Here is a 20,734-nt window from a genome sequence, read left to right as displayed (position 1 = left end):
CCCTATCTATAGGATTCTTTTATTTCCACATTCTTTCATACTTTATCTTCTATCTACTAGATAATATAATAGAGATCCAAAACTAATGAATCGATTTGAAAAAATATTTCACTGTTGGAAAGTTACACTCTTCCCAAGTAACATCTAGGCTATATTTTATCCCGGTACGGACTGAAGTTTATTTATTTATTTATTTATTTACACACAACCTTACATCTACCCTTACAGGACTTGCCTAATGCTAAGTTAGCACGGGACGCGGGTGAAACTATTATGCAATTTCTTAATTTATAAACTAAGCAACTTTTTTACTTGCATCCTGGTAGACCTACTAAACTCTATAAAATACTGACAAAAAGTCATCTGATTTCATTGTATCAGCATACAAAATTCCTTCGAAATACATTCAGCCAATTTATACTCACGAAAAGACAAACAAGTGTACTTTCACAACAACAAATATAACAAAGCACGTTTCTTGACAACTGTACAGAAATTCCGTCCATTAAAAAACAACAAAAAAATATATGAATAAAGTACTCTGATAGCGAAGTATACTGAACATCTTTATCTGAGTGATTAACATAAAATTCTGTCAGTTTGCGCAAGCGCATAGCTACGGATTTTAGCTTATATTATGCAGGTATTAAGTGTAAGGCAAGTACCAATACAACTTTTCTAAGTTTGTATGTACTTTCTAAGTATATCTTAGATGACTGTGTTTCGGATGGCACGTTAAACTGTAGGTCCCGGCTGTCATTGAACATCTTTGGCAGTCGTTACGGGTAGTCAGAAGCCAGTAAGTCTGACACCAGTCTCATCAAAGGGTATCGGGCGGGTTGCCTGGGTAACTGGGTTGGGGGGGTCAGCTGCTCCCGGTTAGACTAGAAGCCGACCACAACATAGTTGGAAATAAGCTAAGCGGATGATTTTTTTTATGATAAGTTTAAAGGCTCCGAAACTACAGAACATTTGAAAAATTCTTTCACTGTTGGCAAGCTATAGATACTCTTCCCGAGTAACATAGGCTATATTTTATCCTGTTACATGAAAGAAGTTCTCTCCGGACTTTGGTAAAACCGAAAAAACCCGGCCAAGTGCGAGTCGGACTCGCGCACGATGGGTTCCGTACCATTATTATAAAACGTTTGTTTTATGGGAGTCCCCCAAAATATTTATTTTATTCTAGTTTTCAGTATTTTGTTGTTACAGCGGCAACAGAAATACATCATCTGTGAAAATTTAACTATCACGGTTCTTGAGTTCCTGGTGATAGACGGACGGACAGAGGAGCGAAAACAATAGGATCCCGTTTAACACTTTGGGTACGGAACCCTAAAAACGTCTAGTCTTCTTTAAGACTTGTCGCTATGCTTGGCGCCATTGATCTCAGTTCCAAAAAAAATACACATCATCATTGGCAGGATATTATGAAACTCTTGCGCGTAGGAGGGCACTTCAGACGATACACAAAGTAGGTTATAGACGTGATAACTGATAGTCTGTAGGTCTCTAATTAGAATCGTAGGTGTTGAGAAAAAGTGGTAAATGAATCAAGGTTGTCACTCAAATAGAAATAGGTATATTAAAGAGCCAGAGGTATGAAAATTTTTCTTTTATTAGGCAATCGTCTGCCGAGCCTTTTCCCAACTATGTTGGAGTCGGCTTCCAGTCTAACCGGATGCAGCTGAGTACCAGTGTGCTACAAGGAGCGACTGCTGTTCTTACTTCCTCAACGCAGTTACCCGGACCAGTTATTAGGCAATATGCAAAAAATATCATATCCTGTATGCTTTATTAACATAGATATTTACAATAAAACTAAACACTCAGTAAAAAGCTAAAACATAAAATAATAAGGATAAGATGATATTATTTTTATCTTGTTAACCCGATATTGACAGCTATGTGTGTCTGTCTACTTGTCTGTGGCACCGTATAACTCTTAAATGGATGAACCACTTTAAGAGTTATTTAGAAAACTTGTGAAAACGTTTCTCAGACGTTTATTAGTCGACCCCAAACTAGTTGGGAAATGGCTAGGCAGATGATGACATGAAATAGTCATATAGACGCCAAAAGAAAAATACCTCTAATTAAGTAAGTTGACAGTTCTAGTAAAATCTTCACTAATTATACAAAATATATAAATGACCTGTCAAAACTATTACTTTTAATGAGCGTTAAATTTTAATTATGTTACAAAAGTTTTCAATATGCATGAGACAGATAGGTAGATAATATGTGTAACTTTTGATTGGTTTTTATACATTTCTAGGCTGAGATATCTTCATAAGAGACAAAGCATTTATCACACAAATTGACTGTTTTTTTCAGAGTTCTTTAGAGTTTTGTACTAGAATAAATTTTAATTTGTATGCCAATATTTCTCATCATCTCATCTCCCGAGGCTTTTCCCAACTATTTTGGGGTCGGCTTTCAGACTTTCAGACTAACCGGACGCAACTGAGTACCAGTGCTTTACAAGGAGCGACCGCATATCTGAACTCTTCAACCCAGTTACCCGGGCAATTCAATACCCCTTGGTTAGACTGGTGTCAGACTTACTGGCTTCTGACTACCCGTAACGGCACCGTAACGTAACTTGGCAGTCCAAGGATGTTAATATTTCTTTGGACTAAATAAAAATTAAGTTAAGTAAATTCTCCTAGACAGTATTCCTGTATTGTTATATGTATACCTACACTGATGCGTAAGTAACTCTGTCTATCTGGGTTTCACGTCAAAACTACAGGTTTTTATGTTTGATTCACAGAGGAAGGTCATAGGCTATTTTTTATAATCTGGAAGAAGATCCATCAAGGAGATACGGGGAACAGATAGTATAATTATAATGAGAAAATAATTAAAATGCTATCTTTCATATATTTTTTAAATCTATTGTTTTACACATTTCAAATGTCCATAAGTTTGGTTTCACAATTTGTCTGTGGATTCTTACTTAATTAATTCTGTTGAGACAGTCTTCCGCAAACGAAATTCGGTCTGGATAACATAATAATTATGTAATTTGTCACAATTTCTTAATACAATAAGATGCATAGCTTTTCCTAATAGATTTTGAAAGTCCTAGACATTTTAGCATAGATACCTAATTTATGTAAATGAAGAATTAACAAAATAGCTTTATTTGACAAAATGAGACAACAAATTCTTAGGTAGCTGTTAATAATTTTATTCATTATGAAAATTGAAATTAACTCGAAAATAACACACTGCAGACTAAACAGTCGGCCGACTTTTTTTTTCAAGAAAATCTTGATTTCAATCAAAGTTCTCAATCGGTCTGATACTGGCTAAATACCTGATCTTTGTAATGTGCGTACTACCATTCATCTTCATACTGATTTATGAGCCCAAACAAAGTATCGGCCGACTAAAAGTTTACAGTGTGTTAAGGTCTTAAATGTATATATTCAAATCGTTCAATATATGTCAAATAATTTAGATTGAAAAAGGATTTTTGACAAAATAATTTTCCTATAACCTCATTTCGCAATGGTATTGTGAATATTTGTTCATCGGAATTTTTTCAATGTCGTTGATTTTTACGACATTTTGAGGCTTAATCTCGGTCGGTTCCGAGTGTATTTCATAATTTCCTGTTAGCAATAGAATATTGGGCTCTATAGTAATTGATTTTGTTGCTAAGTAGGTAGGGTCTACGTTTAGGCCCATTTTTCTGTCCAAATTGGACTTTTGAAGACCGCAAATGAGGATGACGGGAGAATTCCAAGAAGGATGAACAAATAAAATTTCAAAATAACTTAACAAGAAACCGCCTAGATAAATCCGTAGGTATTTTTAATAGCTAGACAGTTACAGTAACACTATATAGCCTAATTGAGAGGCCTACTCTTAATCCTTTGTTTGTTTTAGCAGGTTTTCAGCTATTTTATAATCGGCTTGTCGGGTGGTTTGCTAATAATCATACAGATAAAAAATAGACATGAAGCGACGACCCTGAATAGTTTGGTAAATTGGCAGGGTAAAATCACATTTCTTGTATTGTTGAAAAATTAGGGTGGGTAAAAGCAGTTTATTTAAGCCACACACTGCCATCTGTCGACACTGTGTATAACAAGGACACAATGCAGCTTAAAGTTCTTTCTAAATAGTTCTGCTACTTCACAATAGATAGCGCTTTCATATTTGGCCACACATAGCCATCTATTGATAATATTCAAGCAACTATTAACACTATAGTTTGACGTTCTTTCTTAGCAGTTCGGCTACTGCCCAATAGGTGGCATTTTTCTATCTATACTAATATAAAGCTGAAGAGTTTGTTTGTTTGAACGCGCTAATCTCAGGAACTACTGGTCCGATTTGAAAATTTCTTTCAGTGTTAGATAGCCCATTTATCGAGGAAGGCTATAGGCTATTATCTCGGTACGGGAAGTAGTTCACACGGGATGCGGGTGAAACCGCTGGCAGAAGCTATTTATTATCAAACTAGTCTGTTGTGGGTATTTTTTTTGAAGAAGAGTGTTCACCTGCCGCATAATTTCTACTGTGTTCGTTCACAGAATAAAGTATAAGTAGGGTGTATAAAATAAAAATACCAAATAAAATCAGTATTATACAGTTTATTGCTAAAAATAACAAGTTATATTTTAAATAATAATAAAAAAAAACAAATACACGCTTAAATAACGATATCAAGGCACATTTTAACTTAACAAACTAGGATTATTATCATACTTCATTGCTTGAAGTCATTTCCAGGGTTTTAAAAAGAAAACAGTTAAAATCACTTACATGAACTGGGAACAATAAACACATTGTATACTTTTTTTAGACAAGTGTTCAACAGATGTTTGAGTTTTTGTAGTAAGGCTGTTATTGTTCAAACTATATTTAAAAAAAGTGGGACAGACAATATTTGGATACGTATGGACACACAAATCTCAAAAATATTTGTAATTAATAGAATCAAAAGTTTACATTACAGAGACATTAAAACCAGAATTAAGTATTTAAAGTTTCTAAGAATTCAAAAATGAGTAATGTATTGTTTTATAGCATAGAAAATAGTTTTAGCTAATCATCTATCTATTTATTTGATAAAAGTGTAAAATTTAAGTTTCTTTTTTTAATAGTAGAGGTTTGAGAAATGGCTAGCTTAGCTATTACAATAGAAAAAGATATATTAAACCACTGGTTTGATTCTTAGCAATAAAAAAACCTATTTACAAAATATTAAAAAAAAAACAGTCGAGAATAAAAATAATTTATACATCAAATAGTTTAAAGGAATGTAATAATAATACATTGTTTCTTTTCTTACACATACATATTTATCGAGATATGAAGTAAATACAAGTTTTATTGCTTTCATCTTAATTGTCCTCCTCCGAGCCTTTTTCCCAAACTCTGTTGGGGTCGGCTTCCAGTCTAACCGGATACAGCTGAGTACCAGTGCTTTACAAGAAGCGACTGCCTATCTGACCTCCTCAACCCAGTTACCTGGGCAACCCGATACCCCTTGGCTAGACTGGTGTCAGACTTACTGGCTTCTGACTACCCTTTCATCTTAATTAAAGTTTTAATTTCGTTTATTGATTGCTCAACATATTTTTTACATTTTTAAATATTAAATTCGAAAAAAAAAACATTTAAAAATAGAAAAAATTGATGGCCACCGATATAGGGCACAGGGTCCAAGGTACCTGTGGTTAGGGTCCCAGAGACAGAAACCTCCTCACAATACGCGCCGTATCAAGGAGTACTGCCTTCTGAATCAGTCCCTTGATCCAGCCGCCTAACGAGAGCCTCATGAGGTGTTCGTTTACGTATTTCTAAATATTTGTGATGTTTTACAATAATGACAGTGACGTTTTCACATTATGGCGACCTATTCCTTTTTAGCCAAGCCTTCTTAGGAAGAAAAGTTCATAAAACATCCTATTTCTTCCTACAGAACAGTTAAGTTTTATACTCTTAAAATATTGTCTCTCTCGAAGGTCACCAGAGTGTTTGGGTAAAGTTGCCAACTTTGGTTCTAATATTTTAGTAATTTTTCAGTGCATATGATACACAGGCAGTGTGAAAAAGAGAGACTTGGTTATGAAATATAAAACGAATTGAAATAAATAGATTAGTATGGAGATTTTATTTCATTATAAACCCTATATTAGTAGACAATAGGTTCAAAATAACTTATACTGTCTGAATTTTGACTATACTAACTTCTCTAGTTTTTGAAAAATCTAAGATTTTTTTTGTTGAAAATACACAATTTCAGTTATATTAATGGACTTAGTTGAGATTATTTTTTATTTATAAAATGGAGTGCATGTAATAATACAAACTATGTAAGCTTTTTTGTTTATTTTAACTAAAAAATCTAAAATAACGACAATAACTTAATTTATATTTTATTTACAAAATTATTAACTGGGTTTTATCCTATAGAATGTTATGTATTTTGACGTAGTATTAAGATCTTTTAGAGATTTTAAAAGAGTGATCATTTTTTTTTTTCAAAAAGCTTTCAAACTATTTTTTTTTCTTTGTGAATTTATTTTTCATGTTTATATAGTTCTCGCCAAGCTTAATGACAGTTCATAACTAAATTCATGACACTTTTTCAAACGTTTAACGACAAAAATTTGACGAGAACTATACCAGATTTAACTATATAAGTTAAAAAATTAAGCTGCGATTGCCGCGACTATAAACGTACATATCCTTTTCAAATTTCACCTAAATCAGTTCAGCCGAAATATCACAAAACCTTTACATTCTCACATTATAATTTTAGTTTATTTTAAAACTATTTATAATGCCGGTATATACATAGCCTTTTCGTATACAATTTAAGTAATATTTACAGTTTTTTAAACTTAAATAATATGAGATTACATAGTAACTACTTAATATTAAGATTATGATAAAATACAGTCATATTATAGTCATAAAACAAAATTATGCAACCTATACTAATATAATAAAAATAATTATTTTTTCGTTTGTACCCTAAAGGCTCCGAAACTACAGAACCTATTTGAACAATTATTTCACAGTTGGAAAGCTACACCCTTCCCGAGTAACATAGGCTATATTTTATCCCGGTACGGGCAGTAGTTCCTACGGGACGCGAGTGAAACCGCGGGAAATGGCTAGTATATAATACTACAGGTACAAACAAACAAAAAATGATTCTTCTTTATTATATTAGTTAGTATAGATGAAAATAAATCACTGAGATTGTAAAAAACATTCATACGACTATAATATGACTATATTTTGTATAGGGTGGGGAATTAAAATAATCTAAAACACTGGGTTTTAACATTAACAAAAACATAGTTACCTAATTAAATAATAAATAGTCAATTAGTTTTTTTCAATATCACTCACAGACATTTTTTCATGTTTCTATGGTATTTTTTAATATGTATATACTTGGCTCTAGTTCACCGACAAAATAAACGTCAGTTTTCTTAAAACAACTGTTTTGAAAACAGTTATTTTAAGTAAAACTGACGTTTAGGTTGTCGGTGCAAATGGGCCTTTACCAAATAAATTTGCAATTCTGAATTTAGCTGGTTTCTTCATAATTTTTGACTGGATCTAAGTAATATGCTCGGGGGCGCTCAGTCTATAAAATGCTAACTCCCACTGTTGGGATACAAGCCTCTTGTAAAGTTATACAAATTAATGTACATCGCACTGTTTTTAACCGACTTTTTAAAAAAGAGGGTTTCGGCCGCGTAGTTATGTTAAAAAAAAAATAGGCATTTATTACAGACCGAAATTGGGTATTAAATGAAAACTCAATTTATTTGGTTGACTGGAATTTTTAAAATTGAGTTTGAAATGCACGTCGTATTAAAAAATGCATCTTCGAATGAGGACACAAGTAGACCAAAAATAAAATGCTCAAATACAGGCGCAGTTGACAATTGTATCAGTCAGTACACACAACTGTACAAAGGTACCAAAATTCAATCTCCTATCGAAAATCAATCGATAGATAGGTTATAGATAGCCACTGTTAAAAAAAATATTCTGATAAAGTTTTACTTACAATACACGCTTTCCTGACTAACAATAAGTGCATCTATAAATGAACATTTTGCAACATTAAATTATTATTTTAATAACAATAACACTAAAAAGAGAGATCTTGCTACGTCGCTTTTTATCAGTCACACTCATAATTAGTTATTTCGTTTTAACTTCGAGTAAAACACCTTAGCAACTTCATAACTAATTATATCTCATGCTATTTTAGACTTTCAATTCTTGAACGTCATTTTGGCGTCATTTTGACGTCACAATAACGTCAAACAACACTTGACCAGCCAGCCTACATTTGACGTTAAAATCTGGCCAAATGACGACAATGTTTGGCTCAATCTAATCTGACGACGCTTTTGCGTCAATATGACGATAGTCAATCAATGACGTTTTGAAGTCAATAATTGTTTCAGAGTGTATCAAAATTAAAAATTGAATAGTAGAATTCACTTTAAATGCTTTCTTTTTTATTTTCATGAAAACCTAATCCATCGATTTAATGAATTCTTTATATTTGTGCAGTTAAACTTAAAATATCACCACCGTCATCAATCAACTTTAACCTCGAAAACCAAATTAACGTCCAAACGTCATCACCAGTCCGAGACCAAACGTCATTACATGTCAACCACCAAACGTCGTTACCAGTCAACGACCAAACGTCATTACGGATCAAAGACCAAACGTCATTTTCAACCAAAACCATTCCAATTTACGCAACAAGATCCCTCAACTTACTCTTTAAATACCTAACTTTCTTATTGACAGCATTTTTATAATTATTTTTAGAACTATCGACATTTCTATTAGCAGTCTTAGTTCTACTACGTACCCTCTCTTCGAAGAGTTCGTAGAAGTTGGGTAGAGGTGTGTCGACCAGTTCCGGTGGTGATTGTGGCGTTTCTGGTGATTGGTGATGGTGATAGCTGGCGGCCATGTTTTGTATGAAATGGGTGAACATTGCTGTTTCGGTGAACCATTCGAGGAAGTATTGGTTCTGTTTTGATGACGCGTTTTTTATGAAGGCTTCTTTCTGTAATGGAGAAAATTTTGTATTAGTGAGTTTAGTATATATTGCAAGGATATTTTTATTTATAGGTACTTTTTAGAGATCTCACTCGTTAAAAAGTTATTAAATTTATTTACAAACTTAGTAAACATTGCAAAAAATTCAAGGTGTTTGGCCATATTAATGTATTTTTTTTTTCTGAATAATACTTATATTGCAAACGCGAAAATATCAATAGAAACTATATGGATCTTGGTTTTCTTTCACACAAAAACTACTCGACGGATTTCGACAAAACTTGGCAATAAAGTTGCTTTATTTAACAGAATACAAAAAGGAGTATAAAGACTTCTTTTATCTATATTCGGAAATATTATGTTCCCGGTGGACGCGGGAGTAACCGCGGTACTATTCACTGAGCACACCAACCATTTCTTATTTCTTTTTTTCTATTTTAATGAGACTTTCATTCGACAATAAAATATAATAATTTAAATATATAGGTACTCACATCAAAAAGCACACCCCCCTTCCCCAATTCCCCATCCTTGACCTCCCCAACCGTGAAAAACTTCCAGAAGTCCCCCAAAATATCTACAAAGAACCTCAGAAAGGCTTCAGAGATCATCACATTCCTGGTCTTCGTATCCTCGGAGCGGTCCTTGTTCTTGCTGGTTTCCATTTGAAGAGCATTCTTCAGGGTTTTGTAGCAAGAAGTGGGGAGTATTGTGGACTCGTCTCCTTGGTAGAATAGGACTTTTGAGGGGTGGGTCAGGTCTATTAGCATACCCTGGAATGGAGAAAGAATATATGTTGTTAAGCGTTATAAACTAATGAAGTAATCTGCCTAGCCCTTTACATAGCTATATAATAGATTGGCCTTTTCCCAACTATGTTGGGGTCGACTTTCAGTATAATCAGATGCAGCTGAGTACCAGTGTGCCACAAGGAGCGACTGCCTATCTGATCTCTTCAACCCAGTTCCCTAGCCAACCCGGTAATCTTTGGTAAGACTTACTTACTGGCTTCTGACTACCAGTAACGACTGCCAAAGATGTTCAAATGACAGCCGAGACCTACCAATTTAATGTGTCTTCCGAAACACGGAGGAACTCGTCATGACAATGATCAGAGCCAATTGTCGACCTCGTCAGCCAATACTTAACCTGACTTTCAAAGTTGTTGGTAAAAGGCTATAGAGATCACAATTATTATGGTCACCCATCCAACGTTTAACCTGGGCTTCGGCAGCTGGACCTTCAGTAAGTAGTACTAACCTCTTCCTCGCCTCTGGGCTGGTGTGGCGGCTCGTGAGGCGGGTGCAGCATGCCCGCGAGGATGGGCAGCGGTGCGTCCAGTACTTCTCGTTGTATCTCTCGTGGTATCATGGAGATGAGGGGCTGCTGCCATACGAAGGGGTATAAAGAACTTTGGAGGGCTTCTACGCATGATGATACTGATCTGTAAAACAAATAATTGAGATTATTTTTTTGCAAGACATGATCGTATCTAGCGGCCAGTAAGTCTAATCGAGAACAAATTTAAAAGCCGAGATGTCATAAAGCAAAATCTCCTAAGAAAGTTTACCGTGCCAAAATGCGGATACTCGGGAAAGTTACTGGCTCCACCCTTCTACACCTTCTATGGAAACCGCCCGTTTTTCGTAACACCAAAAGTCGCTAACAGGTTTCTCAGAACCCCAGTGTTAGTTCACTCATAACCTATTGTTTTGGTCATGCTTCCCTTACGTGTTTGACCTACAAGCAGGCGCCTAACCTACCGGCCTTATGGCATCTCCACTGATCTTTCCTTTCTCCATGACATTCTACGTGGTTGTCTACTCACCCCAGTTTATCACCAATGATGATGACTTTTCTCTCAAGCAGTAATGACCCGAATACTTTAATCACCAGTCCAGCGCCTAGTAGGTCTAGCAACACTGATAAATTGTCTTCATCTACTCGCGGTTCTATTGGACGTTTGATTATTTTCTGCCTGGAATTATATTAAAAAAATACGGTTTATAGACGATAAAAATAGGGAGGAAATCAAAATTAATTCATCAAGAAAAAAGAAAGTTATAATGTAAAGAAATAGCTTTTCATGTGGTTTTACCCGCGTTCTAAGAGAGTCGTAGGCGCAATATAATAATTAATAATATAAATCCGTAGTTACATAAGTAACAATATTTAGACAGTTAAAATATCACTAAAGATATATATGTATATACGTTATGTAAATATACACAGATTTAGTTTAGGTACTTTGAAATACTCTCCCAAAACTAAACAGCATTTTAATTCTATATAAGATTAAAAAGCTCGTCATTCTTTTTTCTCAACAAAAACACCTAAATAAAATTATTTAAAAAGTCACTCACCTAGGAACCAAACTAACAGTAACATTCTTAACCCCATTATTATTCTCCAAATCATAATAGTCCGGTATTACCGTTTCACTCGCACTCTTATCTTCCCTTCTCATATCAGGCAACGTTTTACTTTTCGGTGAAACATTATTATAATCCCCAGGTATGCAGTAATCCCCAGTTAGTTCATAGTCGTTGCTCGGGGTGTCATAATCGTGGTTTTTAGAGTAGTGAACGGTAATTTCTTCCCCGGGGTTCGGGAAGTCGGTTTCGAATAGTTGTTGAAGAAGGGAGTGGATTTCTACGTCTGAGCTTCCGTGGTGGGATTCAATTTCTTCTAGGACCTGGAACAGTTATATTGAAGGTTATTTCGGTGTTATTTTGGTGGTAAAATGCGAAAGTTTGTATGTATGTATGTGTACTATTTATATATGTATAGCTGGTGCCCGCGACTTCGTCTACGCAGGTTTAGTATTTCGAACAATATGTTTACAAATTGTAGCCTATGTGTTATTCTGATGTATAAGCTATATTATTGTAAAGTTTCATTAAAATCCATTCAGTAGTTTTTGCGTGAAAGAGTAACAAACATCCATACATCCATACATACAAACTTTCGCGTTTATAATATTAGTAGGATATGCTTGTGACCTCTCTCCGGTGGTGTCCAATTGTCGTCGCATCGCGCTATGAGAGTGAAGGAATAGTGAGTGCACCGCAGTCCAAGCTAATGTGCGTGCACTGTAATATGTCCTGCGCAGCGCAGCTGATCTCCTTATATGAGAACAGCCGCCGTGGCAGATAATGGGCTAGGAGGACATCATCCTCGTGTATATACGGATGGATGTATGTTTCATATAATTTTGTTTGCGCTACAAATCGGTTCATACAAAAGTCTGTATAGTAAAATATCGATTCTGAGCCAATGATAAGTCTACGCAAAAATCTTGTCATCATATTTTCACTCAGAGTTTAGAATTTTACCCACAATTTAAGTTCTTACGAGTATTTATACAAACTTAAATTCTGTATGGTGTGGGCCTACCATTAATTTGGGACGAAATGACGTAGTCTGATTGTGTGTTAAGAATATTATATGAGCAGGATATTATCGAGCAATTAAAATAATTTATATCGGCAAAATTTACATAGAGTCAGACTGTCTAGACAATAAGAACAATTATTGTCAATTAGTGATTGATAGATTTATAATAAATTAATGTATGAACTTTCACTATCAAAAGGTGCGTTATAAATGTCGACCGTTTTATAGTTTATTAAAATTCCTTTCGTAATAGTTATTTCACACTTGGAACATCATATGGTGAGCCTTTTCCCAACTATGTTGTGGTCGGCTTCCAGTCTAACTGGATGCAGCTGATTACCAGTGTGCCACAAGGAGCGACTATCTGACCTCCTCAAACTAGTTACCCAGGCAACCCGATATGCCTTGGATAGACTAATTGTCAGTCTTTCTAGCGTCTAACTACCCGTAACGACTGTCAATGATGTTCAAATGAGTGCTGGGATCCTCTACTTAACATTATTGTATTCAAATTGTTCTGTATGTGTGTGTATGGGTAAGTGTGAGTGTGTGTGTGTATGGGTAGGTGTGAGTGTGTGTGTGTATGGGTATGTGCGAGTGTGTGTGTATGGATTTTTGTGTGTGTAGGTTTGTGTGTTTCAGATGTATTTTAAGGGTTGTGTGCATAAGTTCATCTATTAATCCATTGAATTCAGTAGTAATAAATTTTTGTGTCATCATGATAAGTTTCTAACCGTCAGTTGCACAAAGCTCCATTAAAGTGAAACTTCTTAAACTCTATTGCTAAAACTTCCTTTCTTGTTAATAAAGAAAGGGAAAAGATGCTGTAACTTTAATGGATCGTGACTAACGTGAAGAGGTGTCTGAGTTTAAATAATAAACATACCTTATAATAAAAGCCAGGAGCTCTGTACCTGCCTATGAGGCAGTAACAGAGTGGCAGACATGTCGTAGCGCCCTCGGGTAGCACTCGACGGCAATATCTGAAAACATACAATGATAGTAATAAATAACATGATAACATACACTTGTAATGGTTAAAGAGTAAGGCAGATGCACAAAATGTCCTTAATGTAACACTAGAATAACAAAAAATAACAGAAGTATTCAACTGGGTGTCCAGAAAGCAAAGTTTGAAAAATTTTCCCAAAAAAATGTCTTCCTCGAAAACATCATAAAAAAGCCTTGACTTCAAACTTTGAGATCGCATTCGCCTTGAGCAAGAATGGTGATTCATGATTACTCCTTCTTTGTGCGAGAGGCCTTACAGTGGAACACGAATATTTGTTACAAAAAATAAAACCTTCTTTAATAATATACTTACCTTAAACCGCATCAAAATCAGTTCAGCCAAACGTAAGGTAATATTGTACAGGTCAAACCGACAACCTCTTTTTTTAAGCCGGTAAAAAAGTCTGATAATGATGATGGTGACTTGAAAGGGCCCTAAAAACTTTACTAATGAAATAAGCTACTCACCCATAAGCCCTCTCGCCCCTCTCGTCGGTGAGGACGAGGGAGTAGCACTGCAGACTCTTGGCGTCCACCGACCACTCGCTGCGAGGAGACGAGCTCATCGTCTCTGGGAACACCAGGTTCTCTATGTGAGGGGGGACTTTCACCTGGAATCGAGAGAGAAAAAGATGAGTAAGACAAGAAGGGATACATAACAGGACATAACCATTGTGAGGGAAATTATGCTTTACAATCGAAATGAGGACATTCTGGTTACAATAGATTAGAAATCGTGGTGGTCTAGAAATTAAAGCTACTAATCTCGAAAGTATTAGGAGGGTCCGATTCCTGACCATGCCCCAATGTGACTAAGTTATGTCTTGGAGACCAAAGACTGGTCAAAGGTGAAGGAAAACCTCTTGAGAAGACCTGGACTTCCAAATATCATAAATACGAAAGCAACTCAATCAGTCTTATTGACTTTCACGCTAAAACTACTGAACCAATTTAAATTAACTTCTGTACACAGACAATCCAGAGCCTGAGACAGGACATGAGCTACTTTTTATCGTACTGCGGTAAGTAGCATCCCCAGGATAATAACACAATAAAAAAATATATAATTTTAAAATAACTCACCTGACTAGGAAACACACTTTTCACATAAGCCTGTCCAGTCATATGATTCAAGCCAACGAGCAGACACAAATTAAACAGACCCCGTTCTCTCGGCTCAAAGGGAAGATCTATACACCCAGCCTTCTCATCAATACTCATATTATCTATACTATCTGAGCTTGCATCAAGCACATCTTTCATTGAGAGAACGTTCCCATGAGAATCGGTGAGGTTAAATTTGGATCCTGTGTCCATTTTTGCAATATTCCCTTGGGATGTTCGAAAACTCTTCCAGGACCTAAACGTGGAATACGGGTTGTCAATGACTTCAGATTTGTAAGAACAAACGGAGGTCTGATGTCTGAAGCGCTTGATGTTCTTCGGGTCTAAATAGGCGACTCTAGTTGAAACCCGTCTGACGTAGTTTTTTCGTTTTTCGGTTAGACTTCTTGTGAGTTTTACTGATTCTGTAAAAGAGAATGGGCAAATATTAGTTTGTTGCAAAATTGGTTTATGAATCAATTGTGTGTATAAGTACCTAGCTGTAAGTATTTGGCTTCATTCCAAAATAGCAAATACACATGACTAGTTAGGGAGAAACCAAACCATTCAAACTGATTTTAAATACTACATTAGGCGGAGTACTATGTAAGACAAACAACAAAGTAGTTTAGTGGTTAAAGAATGATTCGATTCGATTCCAGGTCAGGAGAATACCAATGTAACGTTTCAAAATTGTTTGTACTTTCATTCCTTCTCTCTCTCTCTCCATAAGAAAAGGCCTGTGCCTTGCGGTGGCTGAATGGGTGAGTACAGATAAAGGAAAACATCTTGACGAAACCTTTATTGGTCTAAAATCGCAAATCCACTTTAGCGCACGTGGTGTTTAAAGCTCATTCCTGCTCTGTATGAGAATAATTGCAGCCTTTTCCCAACTAAGTTGGTGTCGGCTTCCAATCTAAACTGATGCAGCTGAGTACCAGTGTGCCACATGGAGCGACCGACTGCCTATCTGATCTCGGTCAAAATGCCTTATCCTCAGAGAATAGGCCTGAGCCCTGAAGTGGGCAAGTAAAAATAATGATGTTTACCTTCGCTAGTGCTCCCATCTGAGTGTTCCGTGGGGAAACTGCCTGGCTTGTTATCTTCCATGTTGCAAACCGCCGTCACCGTCTCGAACAGCTCGTTCATCAGATCGTTTAGCTGAAACAAACAGACAGAAAAGCGTTACAAAAATAAACATAGGTATACAGAGTCATGACACTGAAACCGATTAAAAGGAGAAATATAAGTCTCGTCGTTTCTGACTGACCAGAAAATAACAATTTAATTCATACTATTGCCAAGGACACACAAACTGACACAACCTCTTTTTGGTCTTTGCTAAAAAATGCAAGAAGGTGTTCAGCATCACTGACCAATATAATTAGAATCACAGAGAATACTAGCTAGCATAACTGACAAAAGATTTGGAATAAATAAAAAGGTTTTCACTTAAAGACCCACACAATTTGTCACTGTACATAAATATTTGTCAAAAATACATATCCTTCTTTATTTACTTTACTCTCTCTCTCTCTACAGTTAAACCTCTATCTACTTAAAAACCTTTAGCTCCGAACACTGCAAATTAGTCAACTGATAGTTTGTTTGGGCGCATAAATCAGTGTGCAGATGAATGGTAGTACGCACGATCGAGTTCATGATTACCTTTAAAATAACCTGTCAGTAAACTATTGTGCCAAAATAGGGCCGACAGACTGCAGTTTCTGTCTGAGACTTATTTTATTTATTACCTATATTTTAGTATTTCTTAACTAACTTATACAATTACACAAACTACACGTCAAATTCACCATCACCTAATAATATTCCGATATCCAACCTTTTCATTCAACAATACAAGCATGACTGACAACGGAAACAGCCGGTCGAAATTATTGATTGTTTGAAAACATTTCAGGGCAAGATTAACAGTTATTCGTGACCTTGTTACTTGATTACTATGACTGTACAGGTTATATAGCTCGTTTTACTGAAATAGGTAGTTTTAAAAACATCTATTTACGGTTTTCGTCAAATGACTCATTGAACATCTTTGGGAGTCATCATCATCTCCCGAGCCTTTTCCCAACTATGTTGGGGCCGGCTTCCAGTCTAACTGGATGCGGCTGGGTACTAGTGTTTTACAAGGAGCGACTGTCTACCTGACCTCCTCAACCCAGTTACCCGGGCAACCCAATACCCCTTGGTTAGACTGGTGTCAGACTTACTGGCTTCTGACTACCCATAACGACTGCCAAGAATGTTCAATGACAGCCAGGACCTACAGTTTAACGTGCCTTCCGAAACACATCATTGGTGTCTAAGGCATACGATGTACTTACAAACGTTACGGATAGTCAGAAGCCAGTATGTCTGACACCAGTCTTACCAAGGGGTATTGGGTTACCCGGGTAAATGGGTTGAGAAGGTCAAATAGGCAGTCGCTCTTTGTGGCACACCGGTGCTGAGCCACATCCGATTAGACTGGAAGTCGACCCCAACTAAGTTGGGAAAAGGCTAGGCAGATGATGTTGCGTGATTACTATGACTGTACATCAGGTTATAGCTCGGTTGACTGAACAAGGCAGTTTTTGAAATATCTGTTTACAGTTGTTTTGTTCTGAAATGAGTCATCGGTAGCCAACTTCGGATGAACAAAATTATTGCGTTGCAGATAGGTCTCTGATCACGACCTAGTTAGCCTATCAAAGCTTTTTGACAGACTTTTTGGAAACCAATTTTAAATACATAGGTAACGTATTTACCGCGGCCCTGGTACATAAAAGGCCTACGAGTTTGACACTCCCTTACCGCTGCCAACCCACAGCGGGATATTTTGATGATTTTTGACGTCGTTAAAAAAAGGTAACATATTTACAATTTCTCCTCTCCTTATTCGGGAGATGTCCATGAGGATATTCAACGAGCAGTTGGGAAACCCGTACGTAAAATATGTGTGTTTTGAAATTCCTTAAGCTGGACAAAGTTCAACATTCCACCAGTCTATAAGATAGGAATATAATAGATAGGAAAATAACTACGGGAAATCATGGAGCGACTACATATCTGACCTTCTAAATAAAGTTACTGGCGCTGAAAAACCCTAGACGTATCATGCATTCCCTACGCTGGACAAAGTTCAAACCACCAGTCTAGATAGGAATAAGTACGGAAAATCACATATTAATAACCTTGTTTGCTGTTGACATACTTGCGATTTGTTTACGAACATAAAACGACTGTTAGACTCCTTCCTTTAATAATATATGTAGGTTCATTATACAGAGCTTATACCACAAGTGAATTTCTGGAATTATTTATGGAATAGTTACATAGAGTGATCATTAGGGCAAAATAAAAATTATGAGCTTCCGTCAGAGGCTTCACCGGCATACCGTTGAAACTACTTCTCATCTATACTACAAGATAAAAATCCAATAACCTTTCTCGATAAATAGACTTAGTAACATTGAAAGAATTGTTCAAATCGGTTCAATAATTTCTGAGATCGTCGCACTCTAGCAAACAGTTGCTAAGGGTGAGTTGCACCATGTAACTTTAGCGATAACCAAACCATAACCGGCAGTATACTTGACGCTCGTTGGTCAAGTGGATCAAACTTGACAACTGAAAATGTTTTGGTTATCGTCGTAGTTAAATGGACAACTCACCCTAGTATATTAGTAACTAAACAAAAGAGTACCTTCTCTCGCCATCATGGCTGTTTTAAATCCAACAACACATTTATTTTAACACAGCTTCCAAATCAACACAACACAATCTTTTGTCACCATCCCAACACAGTAAACACAACTTTTACTACCTACATTAATGTTTTGTCAATTTTACACTAAAACAAGTCTGCTTTATTGACCACCTCATTAATACAAGTTTTTCAAAAACAAACACCGAAAAAATCATAACACAATCTTTTGTCACCATCCCAACAGTGCTAACTTTCACTACACCAAACAATATTGTTTTGCCAACAAGACACCGACAAAACTTTACCGTATCGAGAACCACATAAGTACAAGTCGTTTCAAAACCAACAAAAATAAAAATCGCGTATTTTTGAAAGTACGAAAATTAATTAAAACGTTGATGCCGTCCGAAGAATGCAAAACGAACTAATTTGTACCGATCATGTAAAACACTGTTGCTCCCGCGATAACTAGCTTACATGTACACCGCGGACAACGCTATGTAGTAATGAACAATTCATTATATAAATAAATATTATATTTGTTGTGACTTTTTCCTTGTCTAAAAAAGTCGTGGTGGCTTGGGTACAGAACCAACCTCTCAAGCATGAGGGCGCGGGTTCGATTGAAGGTGAGGCAAGTACCAATGCAACTTTTCTAAGTTTGTATGTACTTTCTAAGTATATCTTAGACACCAATGTCTGTGTTTCGGATGGCATGTTAAACTGTAGGTCCCGGCTGTCATTGAACGTCCTTGGCAGTCGTTACGGTTAGTCAGAAGCCAGTAAGTCTGACACCAGTCTAACCAAGCCGTATCGGGTTGCCCGGGTTGAAAGTCAGTCCAGTAGTTGAAAAAACAACTTTTCAGCTTTATATTGAATAGATTCATTGATGAAAGGGACAAACATAATAACTTTCCTACCTATAATAATAGTGAGCAAAAGTTAAAATTTTTCCTTATTTAATTATACATGTTGGCAACATAACAGGATGTATTCGGAATTTACTTTAGTCAGCTCGTTCTATTTATACTAATGCATAATCATGACTTTGTGAAAAGGGTTAAGTAGATGCAGTAGTGAGAAATCATCAAATCCCTCCCGCTGTGGGTGCAGCGTGAGGGAGTGTCAGACTCTTACTGACTAAAACCCACCATGTTCCTTCTTAAGCCCTTTATGTACCAGGGCCACGGTAACTCGCGCGAACAAACCCGCAGCCACGACAAGCTTTGGCCTGACATATTACTGAACTAATCCTGAAGTTATAATAATTGGCTGCGCAGTTGACACACACCTTGCTAAAAGACCTATTACGTTAACAATTATCTAACTCTAGATTTTCTGCCTCATACCTCTGCAATAAAGTACTCCCTTAAATGGCTTCTTAGTTAATTACATTAAATCCTCACCCACATTATAAATGCGAAATTAACTACCTTGGAACACCTACAACGACCTAGGAACAGCGCAATTACGCTGAAACGATAGAACCGATTGAAATGAAATACGGCATATACGTACGGCACATAAGTAGGTAGAAAGTTTACATAAGCAATATTAATAAGAGTTATGGAAGTCGTTCCCTTGAAATAAGGGTGAAACTGCGGGGCCTCCGCCCGCAGTTTCATTACAAAGAATGACAAAAAAGCGAGTTTTTTCTGCAAACTGTGTGAGGATGTAAAAAAGTGCAGAAAATATATCATTAAACTGCTGTTTAAAACCAAACTAATATGATGTATCCTCCTTTAGTACCGTAGACTTGGCAAAAATCGGAGAACCCGTAGACAGAAATACAGACAAAATAAAATGTAAAATGTCTAAAACTCCCAGTGACACAGTTACTTGGATTCATCTCAAGAACTGAGCGTAATTTTTATTTATATTTCTTGTGTCAAAGAAATTCTTGAAACAGTGTCAATGGACTTGGATTTTTTGTGGGTAATTTTTGAAAGTACATTTTTATGAGGGAAAGTTTTGTTATGAACTGGCAGTTTTGGTTATCTGACTAAAAGTTCAATAACCCAATTTTCTACCCCTATCAAAAGTATCTTAATTGTTGCTAACCCTGTCACATCTGGCATCATCATCCCCCGAGCCTTCGGTCCAGGCTTAACGCAGCTGAGTACCAGTGTTTTACAAGGAGCGACTACCTATCCGACCTCAACCCAGTTACTCGGGCAACCCAATACAGCTAGGCAAGACTGGTTGTCAGACTGGCTTCTGACTGCCCGTAACGACTGCCAAAGATGTGGAAATGACAGCCTAGATCGGGCAATTGTGTTTTTTTTGAAGTTAGATATTATTTCTTGGTTCCATCTCACATCTCAAAATTACTTACAAATGAGGCTAGGTCATTACTAGTATTATTATGACGTTCACGATAATGATTTATTGCTCTAGTGTTGTGCTATTCCGTTTATCGACATCGATAAAAATAAAGGC

The 20,734-nt window shown here is 36.3% G+C and overlaps 1 protein-coding gene across 2 annotated transcripts in view; it reads right to left on the bottom strand.

Annotated features, from left to right (window-relative positions):
* Positions 1 to 4,590: 4,590 nt before the first annotated feature.
* LOC110380639 (DENN domain-containing protein 2B) overlaps positions 4,591 to 20,734 on the bottom strand; it is a 75,846-nt gene continuing 59,702 nt past the window's right edge. For both annotated transcript variants that reach the window (XM_064042736.1, XM_064042735.1), the window contains 9 exons: positions 15,636 to 15,747; positions 14,566 to 15,011; positions 13,951 to 14,093; positions 13,358 to 13,454; positions 11,439 to 11,770; positions 10,904 to 11,053; positions 10,336 to 10,519; positions 9,570 to 9,848; positions 4,591 to 9,082 (listed from right to left, as the gene is read on the bottom strand). In XM_064042736.1, coding sequence (XP_063898806.1) covers positions 8,762 to 9,082; positions 9,570 to 9,848; positions 10,336 to 10,519; positions 10,904 to 11,053; positions 11,439 to 11,770; positions 13,358 to 13,454; positions 13,951 to 14,093; positions 14,566 to 15,011; positions 15,636 to 15,747 — 2,064 coding nt within the window. In that variant the 3' untranslated portion in view covers positions 4,591 to 8,761. The remainder of the gene's footprint in view (positions 9,083 to 9,569; positions 9,849 to 10,335; positions 10,520 to 10,903; positions 11,054 to 11,438; positions 11,771 to 13,357; positions 13,455 to 13,950; positions 14,094 to 14,565; positions 15,012 to 15,635; positions 15,748 to 20,734) is intronic.

The sequence above is a fragment of the Helicoverpa armigera genome, chromosome 29, assembly GCF_030705265.1.
Source record: "Helicoverpa armigera isolate CAAS_96S chromosome 29, ASM3070526v1, whole genome shotgun sequence".
Lineage (NCBI taxonomy): Eukaryota > Metazoa > Arthropoda > Insecta > Lepidoptera > Noctuidae > Helicoverpa > Helicoverpa armigera.
Note: the sequence above shows the minus strand (reverse complement) of the source record. Positions and strands in the feature narration are given on the sequence as shown.